This window comes from Scyliorhinus canicula, chromosome 1 (genome assembly GCF_902713615.1).
Source record: "Scyliorhinus canicula chromosome 1, sScyCan1.1, whole genome shotgun sequence".
Taxonomy (NCBI): Eukaryota; Metazoa; Chordata; class Chondrichthyes; order Carcharhiniformes; family Scyliorhinidae; genus Scyliorhinus; species Scyliorhinus canicula.
Window position 1 is genome coordinate 5,439,344 of NC_052146.1, and position 26,913 is coordinate 5,466,256.

The following is a 26,913-nucleotide window of genomic DNA, read 5'->3' on the forward strand; positions in this document are numbered from 1 at the left end:
GCCAAAGCGCGCGCACCCACCCTATCCCTGTTACCCAGTAACCCCACTTAATCGCTTGGACACTTGGGGGCAATTTATCATGGTCAATCCACCTGACCTTTTCATTTCATTTCATTCAGCTGAACATCTTTGGACAGTGGGAGGAAACCGGAGCATCCGGAGGAAACCCACGCAGAAACGGGGAGAACGTGCAGACTCTTGGAACCAGGAGTGGGAGGGAAAATGGGAGTTGAAGCTCCAGATCAGTGGTGATTGAATTGAATGGTGTAGCAGGCTCAACGGGTGTGTGGTCTACCTCTGCTCCTATTTTTTTAAAAAGCTTATAATACCCGTAACCTTTAGACTATGTTTGTTGGACCACAAACTTTCAATCCAAGATGCAACGGCGTTGGTTATTGCAGATGATTGTCATCGATGCAACCTTATAGTTCGTGTTTTTATTTTATTGAACAGTATGTATCCTGGTCATTACTTAAGTTTGGCACCAATGAGGGATCTATATTGGCTGATCAAATTATAACCCATCCACAGATAGGAAGTTCTAACCAATCATCTCCAAATGTTACCAACAAGTATTTTGCAGGACTTCCCCAGAAATGGGTTTGAACTGTAGTCACTTCTTTGCCCATTTATAAAGGCATAATTTTAAATAGGAGTGCAGTGTGAACTTTTCTCTAAATCTTACCCAACCAGTTTAAGAGCTAAATCTATTCGTATGTGCAGCATTTTTTGCTTTCCATTGAGTTTTGCAAACACGCAGCAGCTTGTCTGCGTTATTGCTTAGTTCCTAAATGGTGTTTTGTTACACTGAAAATTTATTCTGGCACCTGATCGTCTTGTGAAAATAAACATTGCAGTAGGTAAAAATAATCTAGCTTGAAAATGCAGTATTTGATCAAACCCAAGTCTGACTTGTGCTCAGAATAATTCTCTCCCTAAATCCAAGAAGCCAGCACATTCCCAAGTCTTGAATTCCTAAAACGGCATACTTCTATGACTGATTTAAATGTTAGCAATTTCTTAATATACAAGATATTGCATTTTGTTCTATTCTATCGTTTGATCAACTAGTATCCTGTTGACCCAGAGAATAAACCTATGGATTTTGCATGCCTATTATTTTCTCTGGGTGTACCACTTGATTAGTTGGTGCAAATAGTACAACATAAATATCTTTGGGCAGAATAAATAGGTGGTGCCAGTTGGCATGCTAACTCGATGGGCCGAGTGGCCTCCTTCTGCACTGTAAATTCTATGATTCAACATAGGCTGGCATCAAATCTGGGGACTTTCTGGTATCGGAGGCAATGGTTCAACTTGCTGTATGGTTGGGGAAAGCTGTTCTTCAAATAGTCAGTAAGAAGTCTACAACACCAGGTTAAAGTCCAACATGTTTGTTTCAACATATTTGTTTCAAACACTAGCTTTCGGAGCACTGCTCCTTCCTCGGGTGAACCTCGTGTTGTAAGACTTCTTACTGTGCTCACCAACGCTGGCATCTACACATCATGGCTACCATCGACACCTTTAAATAGTCAGGGCATGTTTTGTATGGTCAAGGGAAAATGCTGGAAAATCTCAGCAAGTCTGGCAGCATCTGTAGTGAGAGAAAAGAGCTCTTTTCTCTCCCTACATATGCTGCCAGTCTTGCTGAGATTTTCCAGCATTTTCCCTTTCGTTTCAGATTCCAGCATCCGCAGTAATTTGCTTTTATCCAGTATATTTTGTATGGTCAATGTCTTTTCATGGAGATTGGGCATTTTCGAAACCTCCATTTGGAAAACAGAGTCTGCAGTCTTTAATGTTCCCCAAATGTTTATGAAACCCCGTTTTGCTTTTGTTTACTTTTGTGTTCAGACTAATAAAGCATCAATTGCTGTTTATACCGGCTTATTGTGCAGTCAGATTAATGACCGTTTAGACATAGGACTAATGGTTGAGCTGCATTAAGTTGTCTTCATAAATTAGAGTTTTACACTTCAATGATTATACTGATTGATCTGTGACTTTTTAATATTGAAATATGAAGTTTTCTGGATTAATTGTTTGAACACATCAACAATGAGTTGTTGAGCTGCATTTATTGCCATAACTGAACATTATTTTTGTTGTCAGTTCAGTTCTTGCTCTGTCCAAACTAGATTGGAATAGCAATAATGGTAATTGTGCTTTATTTTGTACTATTCCCAGAATCTGTTTTGTGGAATGTTTGCAATCTGATAGAGTATACTCCTTAGTCCTCCATTATTTTTGCAGATCTCATCAATGTATATTTTGCCTCCAACCTTGCTCCAGTTCATTAAGATTGTTCCTCTGATAAACTGCATTGCTTAGGAAAGGCAGCAAATGTTAAACCTTGATCTCTGAGAAGATTAATTTTGAATTTGTGCACTCTATTTTGTGCAAAAGTATATTTATTGATGTTTTACATTTGAACAAACAACGCAACAAAACCAGAAGACTGATGCAACACAGTAATCTAAAGGAAAAGACCCCACATACATGAACACAGAGGGAGACAGGAGAAAATTCGTATAACGAGCTCGATACAGAAGAGGACAGACGAACATCTCTATGACGAGCTTGATACAATCATTAGACACAACTTGACGTCTCTTTAAGCCCAGCCAGAGAAGAAGGGTGAAACAGGATAAAGCCATGAAAACTCGGTCAAATGGTGCACGCCTTCCCACACAGTGATTGCTCATAATTGCCATGCGTGTTCAGGATAAACTTTTCACACCATGTTAAGACGTGCACCAATATATATCTCCCTCCACTCCAGCAGCACAAGAGGCACCAATGACAGACCGCCACCTCCTGTCCTCGGATATCAGACCCATTTGTACCCAGGCAGGATCCAATCACAGATTCTTTATACCCACTCCTTAAAAAAAGGAAACATACAATGAAAGGGTGTTATGTCACACAACGCAACATCACCCCAATCTCAGGCCCAGTACAGAACCAGCATCATTCCATGCATTTACACAGAGGACCAGCAGCAACATGTTCAGATTATGATCAGTGCCGTCAACACCTCTCAAGAAAATCCCATTCGTGGAGAGAACAACCTGGTCATTCAAACAAGAAAGTGTCTCGACCATTAGGGGAATGGGGGGTGGTGGGGATAGGATATCAACCAAAGTACAGGACTCAGTTCAAACATAGGCCCCCGCGCACAGAAGAAGCAAAACCCTGCCTCTCGGGATGTTCCTAATAAGGGCCATCCCAATCTCCAGGGGGCAACACGATACCCCCACAGCACTGGACCTGGCCTAGCCCAGCACATTCTGACACAGGAATTGGTACCCCCCAACAGGACCTCCAGCACACCCCAAAACCTACACCCAAGCTGATCCTGCACCTCACCAACCACACTCAGAACAGTGCACCATCTACATCTACACGAAAAAAAAAGGATTGTCCCAGCTGGGGAGGCGTCCTCACTGCAGAGGGGGAGCCTATTCCCTCCACTCCGTACATAGAACATACAGTGCAGAGGAGGCCATTCAGCCCATCGAGTCTGCACCAACCCACTTAAGCCCTCAGTTCCACCCTATCCCTGTAACCCAATAACCTCTCCTAACCTTTTTGGACACTTAAGGGTAATTTAGCGTGGCAAAAGCATGTCTTTGGACTGTGGGAGGAAACCGGAGCACCTGGAGGAAACCCACGCAGACACTGGGAGAACTTGCAGACTCCGCACAGACAGTGACCCAGCCGGGAATCGATCCTGGGGCCCTGGCGCTGTGAAGCCACAATGCTAGCCACTTATGCTACAGTGCTGCCCAATGAGGGGAACCTTCCCAAGACAACCGGAGTCCAGTCTCACCCAGATGAAAAGAAGAAGAAAATCCCTTCTGGGAAGAATACCCGAGCTGACCTAGGAATATTCACAGCCGCCCCACACTGCAAGCCACCGCAAGGGTATTAAGGGAAACAACAGCACAGTCTCAACAGAGAAGCAAACACTGCTTCCACATGGAAAACCCCACCACAATGAGGAGGATATTCAGGAAACCACCAATAGGACTACTCAAGGGATGTGCCCAATTATTCAATCAAACCTACCTCCACAGGAGGGAAGGGCTCCAACAATGTAGAGATATAGCTGACAGTATCTCTCCAACAAATCAGCCAGCAGTTGACCAAAACCACCTCTGCGTGTGCTGTCATTCAATTCCTCCTATTCTAACAGCTCTAAAGGAAAAAAGGGGCCCCAAAAAACACTCCAACCTCAAGGAAGATTCTGAAGGAACCCAGTCCTCTCCAGGATACATATTCTACCCGGGTCATTGAAGGTGACGAGCATGGACTTTTGTAAATAACAAAAAATAAAATACTAACCCTAACTGGGGCTTATCCTCAAATCACTAAGAGGTCTTAACTAACCCGACCAACAAACTCCACACCAACGAATCACCCTGCCGTGGCTCCATTCATCTTCATTATTAATGAGAAATGGGGTGGCCAAAAGCACTTCCATAGCCACAAGTATCAGAGCACATAATTAAAGAAAGGAGTAAAACTGGACATAAACGACTCGATCTGCCTTTTGCTAGAACAGGATAACCTGTAACTCTCACCCTCATGCTCACACCTCACACGCCCTTGCAGGAGAAGTGGCAACAATAAATAATCAACAGCATAATCACAAGGGAGTAATACCTCGGATTATTGAAGAATCACAGAATAATAACGCCATCTATATTGCTTGAAAAGGCCAAAGCCATGACAGGCTCATCGAAAGCTCCTCAGGAACTCTCAAGGATACCAACAAACAAAGTACCTTCTCTTCTACCATGCCAACAGCCAAGAGATCCGCAGCCTAGGCCCCAGCCGGAGGGAATGACTCGACACGATTGGCCATGTGCAACCCCTCACGATGAGCATCGAGAACAGAATAATATTGGGCCAGTGGTTGGGGAGCCCAGCCGACCCCAGGTCTCTAAGACCAGATACATTGTGCTCCATCTAACCTGATATGCCCAACCTCCAGATCAAGATTACTAAAGCATGGTCGGCAGTTTTCAAACTGAATCAGGAACTCTCCTCCCAGGGACCAGGCTCACAGGCACTCCTTGTCCAGCCCTCCCCCCCCCCCCCCCCCCCCCCCCCCCATGTGCCTCCACCATTACCCCATGGATATCTCTCAATTCCTCAAAGTGAGCTCCAAAGGCCTGCACCATGGATCTGAGACCCTGATCTAGAACAATATTCTCAATGGCTCCCATCACTCCGATGTACACAGTACTGCCAGGCCCATTCACCAGCAACAACACCACTGCAAGCTGGGCCCAGCCCCAGCCACACCCAGCCGCCCACACAGTGCAGCCAGGGCGAAGGCCACTAACCAGCAACAACACCACTGCAAGCTGGGCCCGGCCCCAGCCAACCCCAACCGCCCACACAGTACAGCCAGGGCGAATGCCGCTCACCAGCAACAACACCACTGCAAGCTGGGCCCAGCCCCAGCCACACCCAACCGCCCACACAGTACAGCCAGGGCGAATGCCGCTCACCAGCAACAACACCACTGCAAGCTGGGCCCAGCCCCAGCCACACCCAACCGCCCACACAGTACAGCCAGGGCGCTGGGCCCGGCCCCAGCCAACCCCAACCGCCCACACAGTACCGCCAGGGCGAATGCCGCTCACCAGCAGCAACGTCACTGCAAGCTGGGCCCGGCCCCAGCCAACCCCAACCACCCACACAGTACCGCCAGGGCGAATGCCCCTCACCAGCAACAACGCCACTGCAAGCTGGGCTCGGCCGCCACAGTCAAACGAGGATTCTCTACGATTTAAACTCTGCTTCTCATCGCAAAGTTCCAATCAAGATCAACCAGGGGCAAGAGTACAAGCCATCTATCCGAAAAATGGACAACTATGAAAATGCGCACTCGGATAAGAGGTCACAAAGAACAGCTGCTCCTGCGCCCACGTCACGTGACCCGTCTCGTGCAATTCTAATGAGCCGGGGAAGTGCTGATACATGGCAACCATTCATCAAGCATTACTGTCAAGTGTGGTACCTTTGGGACAAGTAACATGGACCATTGAAAAGGGATGTGTTCAGGACATCATACTGTGCAGTGCACTCTTGGCATGTTTTTGATCTCTCTCCAATTACTGTTCACTATTGAACAACCTGACCTTCATATAAAATTCAGTGATTCCAGTAATCCAGGAACAAAATCACCTGCAGACCCCCATGTCAAAAAGAAATTGCCCAGATCATTTTTTTTTCATGCTAAACTGCTTTTAATTTTTGATCCATTGGTTATTTTTCTCCTCTTGTTGATGATAGTGTTGGTGGTGAAGATCGCACCTAAATGGCTGTGTTTAAAAGCTGCAGGCACACTTGAAAGGAGGCAGTCTTTCTCTACAGGGGATGAAGGCAGAAAATTGACTTAACAACCTCTAACCACACATTTTAGTTGTGCGTTTATACTCCCTAAAAGTCTCAATCCATTTAATGTAGGTCTTCAAACAGAAACATCCATCTCTCAATTTGAACCAGACACGCTGAGATAAATAGGCGAGCAGGATTACAATAAGGTGTTGCTATTGTTAACCCCCCCCGACGATTAGTTCCCCGCGAGGAAGTCGATGAATGGTTGCCACCTCCGGGCGAACCCTGATAATGATCCCCGTAAGGCAAACTTGATTTTTTTCAAGCTGAGAAAGCTTGCCATGTCCGACAGCCATACTTCGGTCTTTGGGGGCTTTGAGTCCCTCCAGGCCAACAGTATCCGTCGCCGGGCTATCAGGGAAGCAACAGCCACAACGTCGGCCTCTATCCCTTCCTGTACTCCCGGGTCTTCCGATACCCCAAAAATCGCCACCTCTGGACCCATCGCCACCCTTGTTTTCAGTACTCGGGATATGACATCCGCAAATCCCTGCCAATATCCCTTGAGCTTCGGACACGCCCAGAACATGTGGACATGGTTCGCTGGTCCTCCCCCACATCTAGCACACTTGTCCTCCAGCCCAAAGAATTTGCTCATCCGGGCCACCGTCATGTGGGCCCGGTGAACCACCTTGAACTGAATCAGACCGAGCCTGGCACATGTTGCGGTTCCATTTACCCTCCTCAGAGCGTCTGCCCACACGCCTCCCTCCAGCTCCCCACCAAGCTCCTCCTCCCACTTAAGTTTCAGTTCCTCGGTCCCTGTGTCCTCCGCTCCCATAAGCTCGTTATAAATATCCGAGATTCTCCCCTCTCCTACCTCACCCCTGGAAACTACCCTGTCCTGGATCCCCCTTGGTGGAAGGCGTGGAAAGGACGGGACCTGTCTACGTACAAAGTCCCGCACCTGCAAGTACCGAAAATCATTCCCCCTCACCAGCCCGAACTTCTCCTCCAGCACCCTCATGTTCGCGAAGCTCCCTTCCAGGAACAAGTCACCCATCCTTCCCACCTCCGCCACGCTCAAAGCCCGCCATCCATCTTCCCCGGGACATATCGGTGGTTGTCACATATTGGGGACCAGACCGACGCTCCCACTTCCCCCGCATGCTTCCTCCATTGGCCCCAAATCCGCAAAGCCGCCACCACTACAGGGCTGGTGGAATGCCTGGCCGGGGCAAACAGCAGGGGAGCCGTGACCAGGGCTGCCAAGCTGGTGCCCCTGCACGAAGCAGCCTCCACCCGCTCCCAAACCGACCCCGTACGCACCATCCATTTTCTTATCATGGCTATGTTAGCCGCCCAGTAGTAGTTGCTGAGGTTCGGCAACGCCAGCCCCCCCTCGCTGCGGTTCCGTTCCAGCATCCCCCTCTTTACCCGCGGGGAATTCCCCGCCCAAACAAATCCCAGGATAATTTTAATGACTCTTTTAAAGAAGGACCGCGGAATGAAAATAGGGAGACACTGAAAAATAAACAGGAATCTCGGGAGGATCGTCATCTTCACCGTCTGTACTCTCCCCGCTAGTGACAGCGGGAGTGCATCCCACCTCCGAAGCCCGCTCCTCATTTGCTCCACCAGCCTGGACAAGTTCAACTTATGCATCTTACCCCAGTCGCGCGCCACTGGTATCCCTAAATACCTAAAACTTTCCCCAACCAGCCTAAATGGTAGCTCCCTCAGCCTATTCTCCTGACCCCTCGCCTGCACCACAAACATCTCGCTTTTTGCCATGTTCAACTTGTAGCCCGAAAACCGGCCGAACTCCCCTGGGATTTCCATAATCCCGTCCATCCCTGCTGCTGGATCTGACACATACAAAAGCAGGTCGTCCGCGTAGAGCGAGACCTTGTGTTCTATTTCCCCCCCCCCCCGGGACCATTCCCTTCCATCTCCTTGCTGCTCTCAGAGCAATTGCCAGCGGTTCTACGGCCAACGCAAACAGCAGTCGAGAGAGGGGGCATCCCTGTCTTGTCCCGCGGTATAGTCTAAAATACTCCGACTTCGTCCTTACACTAGCCTCCGGGGCCTGATATAGCAGTTTATCCCAGTCCACAAAGCACTCTCCAAACCCAAACCGTCCCAGCAGTTCCCATAAATAGTCCCACTCCACCCGGTCAAAAACCTTTTCGGCATCCATTGCCACCAATACCTTCACCTCATCATTATCACATTGAATAGCCTTCTTAGATTGGCTACTAGCTGCCTGCCCTTAACAAACCCCGTTTAGTCCTCCACAATCACGTCCGGTACGCAGTCTTCGATTGTGGATGCCAGGATCTTGGCCAGCAGTTTAGCGTCTACATTAATCAGGGAGATTGGCCTAAAGGACCCACAGACCTCCGGATCCTTGTCCCGTTTTAATATCAACGAGATGGTGGCTTGCGACGTAGTCGGGGGTAACACCCCATTGTCTCTCGCCTCATTAAACACCCTAACCAGCACCTGCCCAGTATACCCGCAAACTTTTTGTAAAACTCCACTGGATACCCATCCGGCCCCGGGGCTTTACCCAACTGCATGACCTTCAGGCCCCCCATTACTTCTTCAGCCCTAATCGGGGGCCCCAGCCCCTCTACCATCCCCCTGCCCACCTTTGGGAAGGTCAGCCCATCTAAGAAGCGCCTCATCCCCTCCGGCCCCGTGGGGGGTTCTGAGGTATACAGCTTACTGTAAAAGTCCCTGAATACCCTGTTCAGTCCTGCCGAGTCTCCCACCCTGTTCCCTGCCCCGTCTACTACCGTCCCTATCTCTCTGGCCGCCTCCCTCTTCCTAAGTTGCTGAGCAAGCATTCTGCTGGCTTTCTCCCCATACTCGTACACCGCGCCCCTGGCCTTTCTGAGTTGCTCTATGGCCTTCCCAATGGATAGCGCTCCCAGCTCCACCTGCAGTCTCCGTCGTTCCCTAAGCAGCTCTGCCCTCGGGGAGTCCGCATATTCCCTATCCGTCCGTGTCATCTCCTGCACCAGTCTGTCCATCTCTGCCCTATCCGTTCTGTCCCTATGGGCTCGGATTGAGATCAGTTCCCCTCTCACCACCGCCTTCAGTGCCTCCCAGAGCACCGCTGCTGAGACCTCCCCTGTATCGTTGACCTGCAGATAGTCCCGCATGCATTTCCCCATTCTCTCACACACCCTCTCTGCCAACAATCCCACCTCTAACCTCCATTGTTGGCGCTGATAACTTTCTTTGCAGACAGCAGGTCGACCCAATGTGGAGCATGGTCCGAAATAGTAATCGCCGTGTATTCTGTATCCCTCACCCCCTCCACAAAGTCCCTACTCATGATAAAAAAGTCAATACGAGAATAAACCTTGTGAGTATGCAAATAGAACGAGAACTCCTTCCCCGTCGGCCGGCTGACTCTCCAGGGGTCTACCCCCCCCCATTTGTTCCATGAACCCTCGCAGCTCCCTTGCCATTGCCGGGACCCTGCCCGTTCTGGAGCATGACCGGTCGAGGCCGGGGTCAAGGACTGTATTAAAGTCCCCACCCATAATCAACTTGTGTGAATCCAAGTCGGGGATCTTCTCCAGCAGCCTTTTGATGAAGTCTGCATCATCCCAGTTTGGAGCATAGACATTCACTAGAACCACCTTCACCCCCTCAAGCTTGCCCCGGACCATGAGAAATCTACCACCCCCATCCGCAACTGTGCTGCCCGCCTCAAACTTAACCCGTTTGTTAATCATGATCGCGACCCCTCTGGTCTTAGCGTCCAACCCCGAATGGAAGACCTGGCTAACCCAGCCCTTCCGTAATCTAATCTGGTCCGCCACTTTCAAATGCGTCTCCTGCAGCAACATTACGTCCGCCTTCAGAGCCCGTACGTGCGCAAACACATGTGTCCTCTTAACTGACATCCTCTGACATTCCAGGTGATCAGCCTGGTTGGAGGACACCCTGGACCCCCCCCCCCCCCCCCCCCCCATGCCGATCAGCCATCCCCCTTCTTGGGCCCACCCCCTGCCCATGTGCCACGCCTCCTCTGGTCCGCCTCTTGGCAGCTCCCACCCCCGACCCCTCCCCTGTTAGCTGGTTCAGTTCCCTCCCTCGTCAGCAGATCATCTCCCCCCCCCCCCAGCAACAACCCCATGTAACCTAACCCCTGCCATATACTGGCTGTATACACCCCCCCCACCTCGCTCCCATTGACTAGCTCAAGCAGCTAGCCTGGTGGCTCTCAACTCCGGCGCCACCGTGTCTCACACCTATTGTCTCCCACAGAACAAAGCAACATTCCCAGAAGAGGGGGAAAAAAACCCCCCAAAGATACCCCTACCAGCCCCCCAGCACCCAACAACTTAAACTTTAACTATCCCTTTGGCTTTAACTTTTAAACTTTCAAACAGGCAAATACAAACAGAAGAACACCCCAACTTTAAATAAAAGTGCAAGCCGAACGACATCGCTGACACAAAGGGCAATCTGTGAGCAACTGCAGACATCCCTTAAAACACTCTAACTTGAGTCCATGAGTCCTCAGTTCGGCACCAGTCCATGCTCCTTAGCGAAGTCCATCACTTCCTCCGGGGTCGTCAAAATAATGTTGCTGTTCCCGATATGTGACCCAAAGCCGCGCCGAGAAAAGCAGCCCAAACTTGACCTTTTTAAACAAAATCTCTCTAATTTGTCTGTAGGCTTCCCTCCTTCTGGCCACCTCCTGGCTCAGATCCTGGTAGATGCGCAGGACACTGTTGTTCCATGAGCAGCTCCTCGTACTCTTGGCCCACTGTAGAACTCGCTCCTTGTCCACGAACCTATGGAACCTGACCACCATCGCCTGGGGGGCCCCCCCAGCCCCTCGTGGCTGCCTCACCTGCACTCTGTGTGCCCTGTCTAGCTCCAACGGACGCGGGAAGAAATCATCCCCCACCAGCTTCTGCAGCATGTCTGCCACATATGCCGTGGCATCCGCTCCCTCGGCCCCCTCCGGGAGCCCAATGATTCTCAGGTTCTGCCAGCGAGCCCTATTTTCCAGGTCCTCCAGCTTGTCCATCAGCCTTGCTTGCTGCTCCTTCAGCTTACTGATTTCCACATCCGCTACCGTTTGGAAATCCGCCTGCTCCTCCACTGTCTTCTCCAGTGCCTGGACCTTCTTGTCCTGAGCATCCAGCCTCTGGTCAAGTCGCTCCACTGCTTTCTGGAGCGGTCCCTAATTGTCCCGCTTCAGTGCTCCGAAGCTCTCCTTCATGACCAGCAGCATGTTGTCCAGCGCTGCCTGGACCGTCCTTTCCCCAGTCCGTTCATCGGCCATCTTTCCTCCCACCTGAACTTCCACACCACGTTGTTCAGTCCCTTCTGCTCCTTAAGTCCAACTCTGTATGGATTCAGGTCTAGAGTGCTATTGCTTTTCACTCCGGTGCTCAAAAGTTCCAAAAAGTCGGGGAAAAAGGTCTTCAAGTCAGACCGGAGCGAGAGCCACCAATGTGCGACTTACTCCCTCATAGCCGCCACCGGAATTCTGCTATTGTAATGTTACGTAGTTACTGTCTCACTGCTCGTGACAATTCCGAATCTAACCAGCCTGCAGATTTTTAAACAGTTTGAAACTGTTGGAGGCCTGACTCACAGGTCCACTAGCGGAGAGGCCTTTCTGCTCTCACTGAAACTATGTCCATCCCAGATATAACACGCTGACTATATTGATATTTCATGATCACATTTGTTCATCAACCTACTCTGGTGACGAGAAGCATGTTTGTATATAATTCTTGAGCATCAATTCAACATATAGCTAAATGTTTATTAAATGTTTAGTTAAGCATCCTGAAAACGGATAAATAACTTCATCAAGATATGTAAATTTGGGGACTTCCGGTGGCGACATGTAGAAGGGGGTCACACGAAGGTTAGCTCCCGCTACCTGGCTTTTGGTTCTTTTTACTCGGTTCCTGGGGTAATTGCTGGACAGACTCGGCCCACTCGAGAGTGTCAAAAGGCGCAAGAAAGAATATAATTGAGGATGGTGGAAGCAGTAGCCTGTCGGGAGGAGCTGAGCAAGGTGCAGAGCCCAGGAGGATCTAAGATGGCAGAGGCAAGTGCATCGGCTGGGGCCACACCTATTACGGTAGACAAGCTGGCGAAGGTAATGACTGTTGAATTTGAGAAGCAGTTTGCCAAGCATTTCAAGAGGCATGGGTGGGAAATGATGGAGAACCTCAAAGTCCGTGGATGATGCCCTGGTACTGATTAACAAGGCGGTTGAAAAGACATCAGGGGCTGCGGCAGTATGGCAAGGTGTTAAAAGGGGTGGAGGAGGCGCTGTCGTGGCGCAGTGATCTGTTGGCCTCATTAGATGCTGAGCTGCAGAGGGTGGAGGGACGTAACAGCAGCTTGAGAGCGAAGGTCGGTGACCTGAAAACGGGTCGAGGCAGAAGAACCTCAGGATCATGGCGTTGCCTGAGGGTATGGAGGGTTCGAGGCTGTCTGAATACTAGTTGGTGTTTAAGAGGTTGATGGGGAGGAGGATGAAGGTTCCCCTGCCGAGCTGGATCGGGCCCGGCCGCTTTGGGTGAAGCCATGGGGAAATTAACCACCACGGGCGGTGATGGCATGGTTTCTCAGTTATCGGTTGAAGGAACGGGTCTTAAGGTTGGCCAAGGAGAATCGGGAAGGCAGCGGTATCTGTATCTATCAAGACATTCAGAGGAACTGGTATGAAGGCGGGTGCGCCCTTTAATGGGGAAAAGTTGGCGCTCCGCAAGAGTGGGGTATGGTTTGGTGTCTGTACCCGAGGAGGCTGAGAGTGATGCACAAGGATAAAGATCACTTTTTTGAGACGTAGGAGGAATTGGGGCATATATTAAAGTCGAAGGAATTGGACTGGACTGAAGGGGCATGCATGGAACTTGGTGGTTGGGGTGGATTGTTATAGTAATTGTGTATGTCAGTATAGTTTTTGTTTCCCTCGTTTCCTCCCTTTTGTTTTCTATATGTGTTCGTACTGAGTTGATGACAATTGAAATTGCTGCAGGTTGGCTGGAGGAGGGGATTTCCTTTTTGTTACATATCTGTACTGGTTTTTGTATTAAGGGGGTCTCTGGTGTGTTAGGCTGTTTTTGGATTTGGTTAGGGGTCTGGCTTTTGTCTTGGTTTATTTGGATGGGGGAGGGGGGGGCTGCCTTGCTATCTGAGTGGGATTGGCTAGTGAGGTGGGGAGAGGGGCTACGGCTTGCGGGACCTGTTTAGGCAGGTATTGTTGAGCCTAGGGGGTGTGAATAGTGGGGGGAGGAGAGAGGCAGCAGTTTGAATGGGAGTTCTAGGATGGAAGGGGTGGTGGGTTAGAGTGCTGACAGTGACTGCGGGTAGGGCATTGTCCCATTTGTGAGACGGGGCAAGTGGATATCTTGGGTGGGCTGTAATTTCACTCTCACAGTGGGAATGGCGATGGTGGGGGGGGAATATGTGAGAGACCCCCGATTCAATTGGCTACGTGGGATGTGTGGGGTTTCATGGGGGGCGGTGAAAAGTGCAGGCATTTCCTCTCATCTAAAAAGTTTGAAGACCAATGTGGTGCTTTTGAAGGAGACCCACTTGTGGGTAAAGGGCCATGTTAGGTATTCGCCAGGTATTCCACTCGGGCTTTGATAGGAGGGCTCAGGGATGACTATACTCATTAACAAAAGAGTTTGATTTTAGATGGAGAAGGTGGTAATGGACATGGGCAGCAGGTGCGCCATAGTTACAGAGACCTTGGAGGGTAGGTCGGTGATTTTTTGTGTGTGTGCGCGCCCCAAATTGGGATGCCCCAAATTGAGATGATGTGGAGTTCATGAAGAGGACGTTAGCTGTGATACCGGATATGATATGCACCAGTTGATATTGGGGGAGATTAGAACTGCGTGTTGAGCCCCAAGTTGGATTGGTCCCAGCTGAAGTCACTGGCCCTTGAGGGGACAGTGAAGGTACTGTCAGCGTTCATGAAGGAGATGGGTAGAGAGGATCCGTGGCAATTTTTACACCCAGCATTTTATACCCTACATTTGGTAGTGTGGACGAGCAGAGAGATCTCGGTGTCCATGTATATAGATCCCTGAAAGTTGCCACCCGGGTTGAGAGGGTTGTTAAGAAGGCGTACGGTGCTTTTATTGGTAGAGGAATTGAGTTTCCGAGCCATGAGGTCATGTTGCAGTTGTACAAAACTCTGGTGCGGCCGCAATTGGAGTATTGTGTGCAGTTCTGGTCACCACATTATAGGAAGGATGTGGAAGCATTGGAAAGGGTACAGAAGAGATTTACAAGGATGTTGCCTGGTATGGAGGGAAGATCTTATGAGGAAAGGCTGAAGGATTTGAGGCGGTTTTCGTTAGAGAGAAGAAGGTTAAGAGGTGACTTAATTGAGGCATACAAGATGATCAGAGGGTTAGATAGGGTGGACAGTGAGAGCCTTTTTCCTCGGATGGTGATGTCCAGCACGAGGGGACATAACTTTAAATTGAGGGGAGATAGATATAGGACAAATGTCAGAGGTAGGTTCTTTACTTAGAGAGTAGTATGGGCGTGGAATGCCCTGCCTGCAACAGTAGTGGACTCGCCAACACTAAACGCATTCAAATGGTCATTGGATAGGCATATGGACGATAAGGGAATAGTGTAGAGGGATTTTAGAGGGGTTTCACAGGACGATGCAACATCGAGGGCCGAAGGGCCTGTACTGCGCTGTAATGTTCTATGTTCTGAGGGCAGGGAATACGTCTTTGTCTCTGGTGCATTATGTATATTCGCGCATAGACTTTCTTTATGGGGAAAGCCCTGCTGCCAGGGGTGAGGAATGCGGAATATTCCGTGATAGTGATATGAGATCACGCTCCACACCTGGTGGATGTGGATTTGGAGATGGGGCGGGTCCAGCGGCTGGTGTGTGGTTTGGATGTGGGGCTGTTGGCGGACTTGGGATTTTGTGTGAAGGTGTTCGGGTGATTGATGAAAATGAGGGATTCAGCAAGAATGGGGAAGTGTGTCGTCCTCAGTTTTGTGGGAGGCCCTTAAGGTGGGGTGAGAGAGGAGATAATTTTGCACACGGTCAAATTGATAGGGAGACGAGAGAGGAGCGTAGATGGCAGGTACGCAAGTGACCTGACGCCAGAGCTTCTGACGAATAGAAACAAGTTGCAGGTGCAGTTAGACCTGCTATCCGGGGAGACGGCGGTGTGGATGTTCCGGCGCTCGAAGGAGGTAGTGTACGGGTATGGGGAGAAGGCGGTGCAGCAGTTACGGCACTCGAAGGGGGTAGTGTGCGGGTATGGGGAGAAGGCGGTGTGGCAGTTACGGCACTCGAAGGGGGTAGTGTGCGGGATTGGGGAGAAGGCGGTGTGGCAGTTACGGCACTCGAAGGGGGTAGTGTGTGGGTATGGGGAGAAGGTGGTGCAGTAGTTACGGCACTCGAAGGAGGTAGTGTGCGGGTATGGGGAGACGGCGGTGTGGATGTTCCGGCACTCGAAGGGGGTAGTGTGTGGGTATGGGGAGAAGGCGGTGCAGTAGTTACGGCGCTCGAAGGAGGTAGTGTGCGGGTATGGGGAGAAGGCGGTGCAGCAGTTACGGCACTCGAAGGGGGTAGTGTGTGGGTATGGGGAGAAGGTGGTGCGGCAGTTACGGCACTTGAAGGGGGTAGTGTGCGGGATTGGGAGAAGGCTAGTATGTTTTTGGCTGATCAGCTGAGGCAGCAGGCAGCTTCCTGGGAGATCGTATGGATTTGGGACCCGGGTGGTAACCTGGTGTCAACGTCAGATAAAGTTAATGGGGTGTTTGAGGCGTTCCACAAGACTATAGGTCAGAGCTGCATGAGGAGCAGTCAAATATGCTGACGGTTTTGGAGGATTTGGAGTGTCCCAAGGTGGAGGGGCAGAATTGGGCAGAGATGGAGGGGCCACTGGGGGTGGAGGGGGTCAGCACGACAATTGGGCGAATGCAGACGGGTAAAGTGCCGGGGCCAGATAGGTTCTCGGTGGAGTTTTATTATAAAAAGAATTTGCTGATGGACAGGTGCCGCTGCTGGTGGAGATGTTTTGAGGAATCTGGAGACAATGATGCAAATGTCCATCTCAATCCTGGTTAAAGAACCATAAGGACCAGGTGAAGTGTGGGTCGTACCGCCCTATTGTGCTATTGAATGTAGATTCTGGCTAAGGTATTAGTGCTGAAGCTGGAGGAATGCCTCCCACAAGTTATTGGGGAAGATCCGACACGTTTGTGAAGGGGAGGCTTGCTTGTCCAATGTGAAAATGAAATGAAAATCGCTTATTGTCACAAGTAGGCTTCAAATGAAGTTACTGTGAAAAGCCCCAATGTGAAGTGACTTTTGAATGTGGTGTTGTCCCCGGCGGAGGGGAGGGAGCAGAAGAGGTACAATTTGCGAACTTTGAGGAGTTGGTAGAGAAATTTGGACTACCACGGGTGGGTGTGTTTCGATGTTTACAGGTGCACAACTTCGTGAAGAAGATCTTTCCGATGTTCCTGGTTCTGTCCCCTTGTTGTTGGAGCAGGTTTTGTAACTGGTAAGGATGGTGTAGGGGAGTACCTCGGAGTTTATGGGAGGCTTATAGCAGCGGAGGCAGTATCCTTCAGAGGGCTGAAGGCTGGGAGGAGGAGTTGGGGTCCAAGTTGGAGACGTGGAATGCACTGCCAGCGGAGGTGGTGGAGTCAGAGTCATTAGGGACATTTAATCGACTCTTGGGCAGGCACATGGACAGCAGTAAATTGAAGGGGTGTAGGGTAGGTTGATTTTAGATGAGGATAAATGGTTTGCACAACATCGTGGGCTGAAGGGCCTGGACAGTAGTGTTCTGTACTGTTCTATGTTCTAGCTAAGTTCCGCACGCATGAGTACGGCCTCAACCAGGACCTTGGATTCATGTCGCATTACATTCACCCCCCGCCATCTGGTCAGGGCTTGTAAAATCCTGGCATGAGACAATTCACACCTCTTCAACCTGTGATTATCCCACTCTGCAGTTGCTCTGTCTTGACCTGTAAAGACTTAATTACCTGCAAAGACTCGCATTCAAAGTATTGTCTTTCATCTTTGACTTTGTCTATATATATATATATATATATATATATATATGTTTCTGGAACCCACCTCTTCATTCACCTGAGGGAGGAAGGAGCAGTGCTCCGAAAGCTAGTGATTTGAAACAAACCTGTTGGACTTTAACCTGGTGCTGTAAGACTTCTTGCTATGTACGAAGTTAGGGCTGATACAGTTGATGGTGCATAGGGCCCCTTTGACCAAGTCCAGGAGGAGCAGGCTGTTTGCGGGAGTGGAGGATGAGTGTGTTCTAATATTTTGTTTTTATTAAATTTGGATTTATCCCTGAGTCCCAAGACATTTCCATCCATGTGTAGCTGTACAGACATATGAATTCGGAGCAGGATAAGCCATTCGGCCCTTTGAGCCAGCTCCGCCATTCAGTGAGATTCGCATCAACTCCACTTTCCTGTCTATCCCCAATTACCTTTGATTCGCATGTCAGTCAAGAATCTATCTAACACAGCCTCAAAAAATATTAAATGACCCAGTCTCCACTGCTTACTGCGGGGGGGGGAGCTTCCACAGCGCTCGCTCAACCATTGGAGTGAAGACATTTCTCCTCATCTCTCTCTTAAATGGGAGATCCCTTATTTTGAAACCACTTTCCCTGGTTTTAGTCTCTCTCGCAAGGCAAAAACATCCTTTCCGATGTGTATTCGAACTAACCACGTTTTTTACTTGTAATGTGCATTAAAAAATATATACAGCGTATATACTAATGATGAACTCTTTTAATGATGCACTCTTGCTTCTCTGAATTTTCACTCCCGTGCCTTTCCCTTTTGTAAGACGGTATTTTGCATGCATAATTTTGTGTTGTCTGTCATTTGGTGCAGCTAAGTCGAAGTTGGAGGACAGACTAGCGGCCGCGGCGAGGGAGAAGCTTGCACAGGCTTCTAAAGAGTGCAAGGAAAGGCAGCTTCAGGCGGAGCGCAAGAAGAGAGCGGCACTTTTTCTTCAAAATCTGAAAACTCCCACGCCTTCAGGGGATTTGGAAGCTGTAACCATGGAAGATAACTCTCAAAGCATACAGGTCAGTTAAGTTCAGCTTTCAGGCAGAAATTCAGGCTAACTGAAGCTCTCTGGTTAACTCCCAGAGTCTTGAGGAAGGATATTGGCTTCTGTTTTTGCACAGATGCTGGCTGATTCTTTTTCAGCCTTTTTTGTGATTGGATGCCTTCTTTATAAAAATATCACCCAATTATCTTGCTAATGATTCTTTTTTAGAAATCTGAACTCTTCCAGTATTTGTCCTTTACTAAAAAAAAATCAAGATTAATATTTTATTTAGCTTACAATGAGGGGAAAACAACCTTCAGCTTATCTTTCCAAAGATCTTTATTCCTCTTTAATTTCCTGAGGGAGTACCTGCAGAAATTATCTGCTCTCCAGAAAGTAAGCGAACAATATTCCAGAACATGCATCTGTTGCCTCTCCTGAACTCGACCTGCTTACACCTTTCTTTCTTCTTTACCCTTCCCCAGAAGTGGCCCCAAGTGTCCGTTGTATCCTGTGGAACATTTATCATCTCTTTATATACCTTCTCCCATTACCTCTAATTCCATTCTCAACGTGATGCTGCCTAGCTCCTTTTTGAATGATTCGATGCACATTAGGTAATATAAACATTGTGGCAGCATTAATTTTACATCCTTCTCACCATCATTTTGACATTAGAAATTGGGCTGCCGGGTGGCAAAATGTTAGATGCAGCTACAAGCAAGGTAGGAGCTATCTCTATGCCGGGGAATGAGATCTCCAGACATACAGGCTTCGCTCATTGATTTAGCTGAAGAAATGGTATCGCAGACAATGCACACAAGGGTGCCGGAGACTTTACCTCGCAATTGCTGAACTCGGTCCCAGCTGGGTGGTCAAACCTCAACGAGGGAACTAGATTTTATGTCGCTGATCCCAATCTTGTTGCTCCCTGTAGCAGGAGTAAAAATGGTGAGGGGGAGTTTCACACAATTTATGACACTTGGTTCGAGAACAGGTCATGAGCTTCACTTAACTAATTTGGCAAATTACGACAGCTTTACGACACTAAATACAACACAAAAACAGCTTGCGATTCAAAACTGAGCAAACTGAATCATAGAATACAGACGAGGCCTGTCAGCCATCAAGCCTGCAGCCCAGCAAGTCGCCCAGCATTTGGCCCACAGCCTTGAACGCTCTGACATTTCAAGTGCTCATCCAAGTACTTTTTAAAGATTGTGAGGTTCCCTGCCTCAACTCCCCTCCCAGGCAGTGAGTGCATTCCAGATTCCCACCACCCTCTGGGTTTCACCTTACAATTATGCCCCCTTGTTAGTGGCCCTTCAGCTAAGGGGAACAGCTGTTTTCTATCTACCCTCAAATCTTATACACCTCAATCAGGTCCCCTCTCCTCAGAAGAAAACAACCCTCAACCTTTTTGTTCAATAATATAGTCTTCTGTAGCTAAGCTTGATGCTGCAAATGGGCAAAACCAGCGTGTCCTCGGAACATAAGATGGAGGAGTAGGCCATTCAGTACGATCATGGCTGAACATCTACCTCAACTCTGCCTTCTTGTACTATCTTTAAATTGATTGATTCCCTTTGGTATTCAAAAATTTATTGACCCTGTCATACCCATTGCGCATCCGCAGCTTTAAGGGCGAGAGGTTCACAATCTTTTTATTAAAGAAATTTATTGGGAAGAAATAGCTGACCACTTATTCTGAGACTGTGACCCCTAGTCCTAGACTCCCTAGCCAAAGGACACATTCTTCTGGCATCTACCAAGTTAAGCCCCTTTAAAAATTATGTTGTTTCAATGAGATCACCACTCACTCTTATAAACCCGAGGGAATATGTGCCTCGTCTATTCAATCTCTCATCATGGGACCATCTCCTCGTCCTCATTGCACTCCCTCCAAGCCTAGCATTGACTTCCTTGCTGAGGTGGCCAAACGCAATGTACTCCCTGATGTGGTCCTATCCAAGTCCTTTATAATTGTAGTAACGTTTGAGCTTCAATTCCTTTGTAATAAAAGTTAATATGTCGTTTCCTTTTCTAATTGCTGGCTGCACTTCCATGTTAACTTTGTGTTTTGCGTGCAAAGACATCTCGATCCCTCTCATATCAACATTTCCCAGTCTCTCTCTCCAATTAAAAAATATTCTGCCCCATCTCTGTCTGATGTAGCAGTGAAATAGACTTCTATAAGGAGGCGATGGTATATAACTTTGGGAATCAAATTGGTTTTGTTAACTATTGGGTAAGCATTTTGTTTTGCAGGAGAATATAAATGTGCCCCCACATGACAAGTGAGCTAGCGTAGCCCTAGCAACAGTGAAGCTCATGTCCATCGGCTCCTTAGATTGGTAGATTGCAATTCAGAATTGAAATGCTCCCTCTGATGCTTGTACAAATCAAGCTCCAGTTCCCTGCCTGATCTCTTCCATTGAAAGCAATTGACTCCAAGCTTTTTGTGCCAGTTTATGTAAAACTAAGATGAACACCATTACAGAAAGCTTTCAAAGCCAGTATGCTGATTCTCCTTGAGAAATATCTACTTATGAATGTGATGGTAACTCCTGCTGTCCAGATTCGTATTTCTCAAAGTGAGATGTCATTTAACGGTTCCTCGTGGTTTGGGGGACTGGCAGAGCTGTGTTTGTTGCCCAGTCTTCAGAGATTATTTTTTACAGTTTGCTGGGTCACTTAAGAACACATTCTGGGTGAACCAGATTTCTGGTCCCTGTTGCTAATCCAGCACCATATCCACTACACTGCAGTATTTAGCAGTAAATCTGAGAAGTGGGGATTGGGCACGGTGCCTGCATGGATGAAGATAGAGTTCTTAATCATAGTTGAACATCAAATTTTAGATTTTTGGAGATGGCTGCAAATCAAATGAAGACTGGAGTGCTATTGAGCTGTTAGGCAGCTGTTTTGAAATGAAGGCTTGAGCTGCTAGGCAGCCATTTTGCTTCACACACAATTTGCGCAGCAAGTGTACAAACTGAGTAAAGGTGGAAATTGACCCAGCTATGTTCTTCAGAGTTTCCTAGCAGCTGCTCTACCGTCTGTCAAAGTCCCTTACATATATGGAACTCCGACAAACAGACGCAATTTGCATATATTGAACTCCCTTAATGTAGAAAAATATCCAACGGTGCTTTTGAGATTTGAGGGAAAACTGATGACAAGCCAAAGAGTGTGAGGGTGATAAGTTACCAAAAGCTTGTGGTTTTAAGCAAGACCTTTGTGTCATATAAATTGTGTTAATAATCTGCAAAAGCTGTCAGCTGCTTCTTTGACAGAGTAATATATTTCAGTTCTGTCTTTTGCTGCATGCTCTCCATCATATTTTTTTTCTGACTCCTATAAAGAGGCCCCCCTTCAGCTGGAGAAGGAAAGTTTACATAACGTTAACCGGATCTCTATCAGTGTTCACAGAATCCCTCGAATACAGAAGGAGGCCATTAAGCCCATCAAGCCTGTGAAAGAGCACCCTACCTAGGCTCAACCCCTCACCCCATTCCCATAACCCCACCTAACTGGCACATCTTTGGACACAAGGGGCAATTCAGCATGGCCAATCCACCTTTATAAGATATAGGAGCAGAATTAGGCCATTCGGCCCAGCGGGTCTGCTCCACCACACTGTCATGGCTGATATGTTCCTCATCTGCTACCTACAATTTTGCAGACCAAGAGTTCGATTGCGAAATCAGCCAGAGCATCTCCTCCCTTGAACACATGACCCTAGGAGCAGGAGTCGGCAATTTAGCCTCCCGAGCCTAACACCCTCAATGTGATCATGGCTGATCCCATCCTGCCCTCAACTCCACCGTCCTGCCTGTTCTCTATAACCCTTCAACCCATTACCAATTAAAAATCTGTCAAACTCCTCAAATTTACTCACTATCCCAGCATCCACCGCATTCTGGGGTAGCAAATTCCACAGATTCACAACCCTTTGGGAGAAGTAGTTTTTTGTCAAATCAGTTTTAAATTTGCTACCTCTTATTCTGAGATCATGACCTTTCTTTTTAGAATGCCCCACAAGAGGAAGCATCAGCTCCACGTCTACTTTATCCAAACCTTTTTAGCATCTTCTATACCTCAATTGGATCTCCCTCATTCTTCTAAACTCCAGGAAGTATAGGCCTAACCTGTTCAATCTCTCCTCATACAACCTGCATCGGACTGGTGTGGATTTCTCTTATCTTTTTATCACGCAATATGTTCTTTTCTTTCATTGGCAATTAGCGCATTGCATTTTTCTGCAACTTTAATAATGACTTCAGTGCGTAGCCTCTGAGAAACAGGCCTTCGTTATTTTAGAAAAAGCAGAGTGTACCTTAGAGACTGTACACATCATTCACCAATTTTCACCTCTTTGAGCTTTTCAAAAGATCATCTGTGTGGTTATTATACCATCTCGGATGTCTGACAGCCAGTGTTCAGATCTCTTGGAGTTTCTACCTTGTTCTTTTCCGCCTGCTGTTTCTTTTACTAGTTTCCCCCCAATTAAGCCAGCTTGCCTTATTGTCTAGTTCCAAAAATATTAAGCTGGCTTTTCATCCATTTAGATGGGCCTGCTATGTATTATTTATCATACTTCAGATTTTCAACATTTTGTATCCTTTTTTGTAGACTGAATGTTATCTGAGAAATGCAGTACCTGCTAACAGTAAATGGTGAGACAGCCTTCAGCCCATTGGTGTTATATCTGTACTTTCTGCACAATAAGTGATCCAAGTTATGGGCAGCACGGTAGCATTGTGGATAGCACTATCGCTTCACAGCTCCAGGGTCCCAGGTTCGATTCCGGCTTGGGTCACTGTCTGTGCGGAGTCTGCACATCCTCCCCGTGTGTGCGTGGGTTTCCTCCGGGTGCTCCGGTTTCCTCCCACAGTCACAAAGATGTGCAGGTTAGGTGGATTGGTCTTGATAAATTGCCCTTAGTATCCAAAATTGCCCTTAGTGTTGGGTGGGGTTACTGGGTTATGGGGATAGGGTGGAGGTGTTGACCTTGGGTAGGGTGCTCTTTGCAAGAGCCGGTGCAGACTCGATGGGCCGAATGTAAATTCTATGATAAGTTAACAAGATATGTTTCAATATTTTAACAAAGCATTTGAATTGGCTACATAGCACCACTAACAGATATTTGAATTTTGTTGGTCAGGAATTGGTGCGATACAGGAGAATATGATTTCTGTAATATATCACATTGTAGGTTCTCATTCTTTGTAGGTACGTTTTTAAATATATGATGTGTGAAACGACAACGCTTGTTACACCAACTTTCTGGCAATGTCTCAAACTGGTGTTAACAAAAGTTACTTTTCTGTTTTAAGTAATAACTATATGCTTCAATGAGCTTTTGAAAATTTTTTTTTTTTTAAAGTTTTTTTAAAAATTTAGAGTATCCAATTCATTTTTTCCAATTAAGGGGCAATTTAGCGTGGCCAATCCACCTAGCCTGCACATCTTTTGGGTTGTGGGGGCGAAACCCATGCAAACACGGGGAGAATGTGCAAACTCCACACGGATAGTGACCCAGAGCCGGAATCGAACCTGGGACCTCGGCGCCGTGAGGCTGCAGGGCTAACCCACTGCGCCACCGTGCTGCCCAGCTTTTGAAAATTAACCTCATATGTAACGTGATATTTAAGAATGCTGTAATCCTGTTTTATTTGAAAAGTCTTCAGTTAGTCAAAGCTTTTGTTTATAATTGTCGTCATAACATTATTTTAGTGACAAATTCTTATTCATTCAAAACTCTCTGTAATTGTTCAGATTGACAACACTGAAGTATTTGCCGCTAAATTTCATAAAAGGTTCATCACAAAAATAAGTTCAGATGTGGGGTGCCGTTCAGCCCATCTAGTTCATCCTTCTATTGAAACCTGCCGTCCTTCAAATGCAACATCTAACTGTCTCCTGAATGATTCCAGAGATTATGCCTCTACTGCCATACCCAGAAGATCAATTCAGGTATTAATCATTCTTTGCATAAGGTGCTGGATCTGGAACTACGACCAGTTTATACTTGTGTTCACTCGTGATGCAGATGTGGTTCAAATTAATATAATATTCTGGTTTAACCTTTTCTATTCAGCTTGTTTACTTTGTGCTATTACCCAAAGAAAAATAATAATAGATTAATTTGCAATCTAATTTGATACATTTTAGTCTCTAATACGCCCACTTGTATTTGCTAGTGTCACGTGTTCTGCTTAGTTGCGTAATGTGTAAGTTACGCCAAGATTATTCAAGTCTATCCTGACACCCTGTTTCCTGTTGTTAGCCAATTCTCGAGCTCCATGCATATTAACCTTTGGTGTGGCACTTTATCAAATACCTTTTGACAAACCAAGTATATTACATCCAATGGCTTCCCTTGTAATTTGTCCAGACACCATTTCCCTTTTCATGACTGTTGAGGCCTGCTGAATATTTCAAAGTTTTCCCGATGACTGATGTCAGGCCTGTAGTTCCGTTTTCTCTCTCCTTTTATTAAATAGTGATGTTCCAATTACTAACTACCAATCTTCACCTTGCAGCATTTGACTTTGAAATAACATCACTATTCCATTAGCACCGGTAGGGAAGCAATAGCAGGCACTTCACAAACTGCTCTGTGTAGTGCAGTCCGCCGCTCTGAAAGTGGATGTTTTTATCTTCAAACTGATGAGGTTCAAAACTGAAAAATTATAGCCATTGGAAGGAATTGTTCGGAGACAGTGGTACTGAAACTCCTCACTTCCAATTTGTGGAAATAAGAAAGAAAGAGATGCAGCGCTTTTCATAACCTTGATGTCTTTAAAGCACTTTGATACAATGAAGCACTTTTAAAGTGCAGCCACTGTGGTAGGGTAACGTGGCAGCCAATTTGTGCTGAACAAGATCTCACCAACACCAATATGATGGTGGTGATTAGTGATTGAGGGATAAATATTGGCAAGGGCACCACACAGGACAACTCAAGACACATGGCAAGATGGAGACAGGTGGGTCTGGAATTCCCCATCATGCTGATTCCCTCCTATGGTCCAGGAAATTGGCCATTTTTCAGGAGGCTGGGCCACTTCTGCCTACAAGTGATGAAGGTCCTATAAAGGCCCCTCTCTACCACGTCACCGGAGCTCCCTGCAGTGCCAAAAGCATCAGTAAAAGGAGGCAGCCTCCCTGTCTGAAGGACCAACACCCTGATAGCTTTTAAAATCACACCCTGCCCAAACGGCTGTGCTGATGGTAGAAACCGCCAACGTAGCACGTATGGACCAAGCAGGTCGAAAGCAAAACTAAGATTTATTTACGCTCTTCAAGTCTCCCGTCAGACGACCCAGTGATCAAAATCTTGTTGCAGTATACTGCTGCTCTCTGGAGTCGGCGCAGGATGTTCTCTACCACCCGTTGCAAGATGGTGCAAGAGGAAGAAACTCTGAAAGGCAGCCGGTTATACCCGTACAGCCCGTGGTGTGTATTGATAGTCACAAATCGCCTGGACTCCAATGCCAAAGGCAGCTGGAGGTACACGCGGCGCAGGCATGAAGCCATGCAATGTAACTGGTGATAGACGCCATCGCCGTCGTTCACGAAGTGGGTCTGGTCCCTGGGACGGCGGTTGCTTTTGGCGGGGCAGTGGGCCCTCTGGGTCGCTTGCATTCCGGGGGACTACAGCCAGCAGCCACCTGTCGGTACCCGTACTTCAGGTCCTCGCAGTCGGGGGAAAATGTTTCGCTGCGCTCTGGGCCCCGAACAAACAACAAAAAACAAAGAAAAGTACAGCAAAGGAACAGGCCCTTCAGCCCTCCAAGCCTGCGCCGAAAATGCTGCCTGTCTAAACTAAAATCTTCTATACTTCTGGGGTTCGTATCCCTCTATTCCCATCCTATTCATGTATTTGTCAAGATGCCCTTAAACGTCACTATTGTCCCTGCTTCCACATCCTCCTCTGGCAGCGAGTTCCAGGCACCCACTACCCTCTGTGTAAAAAACTTCCCTCATACATCTCCTCTAAACCTTGTCCCTCGCAGACCTTAAACATATGGCCCCCGAGTAATTGACCCCATGACCCTGGGAAAAAGTCTCTGACTGTCCACTCTGTCTATGCCCCTCATAATCTTGTAAACCTCTTATCAGGTCACCCCTCAACCTCCTTCGTTTCACTGAGAACAAACCATGTTTATTCAACCTCTCCTCATAGCTACTGCCCTCAATACCAGGCAACATCCTGGTAAATCTCTTCTGCACCCTCTCTAAAGCCTCCACATCCTTCTGGTGGTGTGGCGACCAGAATTGAACACTATACTCCAAGTGTGACCTAACTAAGGTTCTATACAGCTGCAACATGACTTGCCAATTTTTATACTCGATGCCCAGGCCAATGAAGGCAAGCATGACGTATGCCTTCTTGACTATCTTCTCCACCTGTGTTGCCCCTTTCAGTGACCTGTGGACCTGTACACATAGATCTC

At 47.7% G+C, this 26,913-nt stretch overlaps 1 protein-coding gene across 3 annotated transcripts in view; it reads left to right on the top strand.

Annotated features, from left to right (window-relative positions):
• Positions 1-26,913, top strand: part of LOC119969233 (splicing factor SWAP) — a 152,004-nt gene that overhangs the window by 79,609 nt on the left and 45,482 nt on the right. For all 3 annotated transcript variants that reach the window (XM_038802691.1, XM_038802600.1, XM_038802783.1), the window contains exons 13-14: positions 18,286-18,482; positions 24,230-24,427. In XM_038802691.1, the coding sequence (XP_038658619.1) occupies positions 18,286-18,482; positions 24,230-24,427 (395 nt within the window). The remainder of the gene's footprint in view (positions 1-18,285; positions 18,483-24,229; positions 24,428-26,913) is intronic.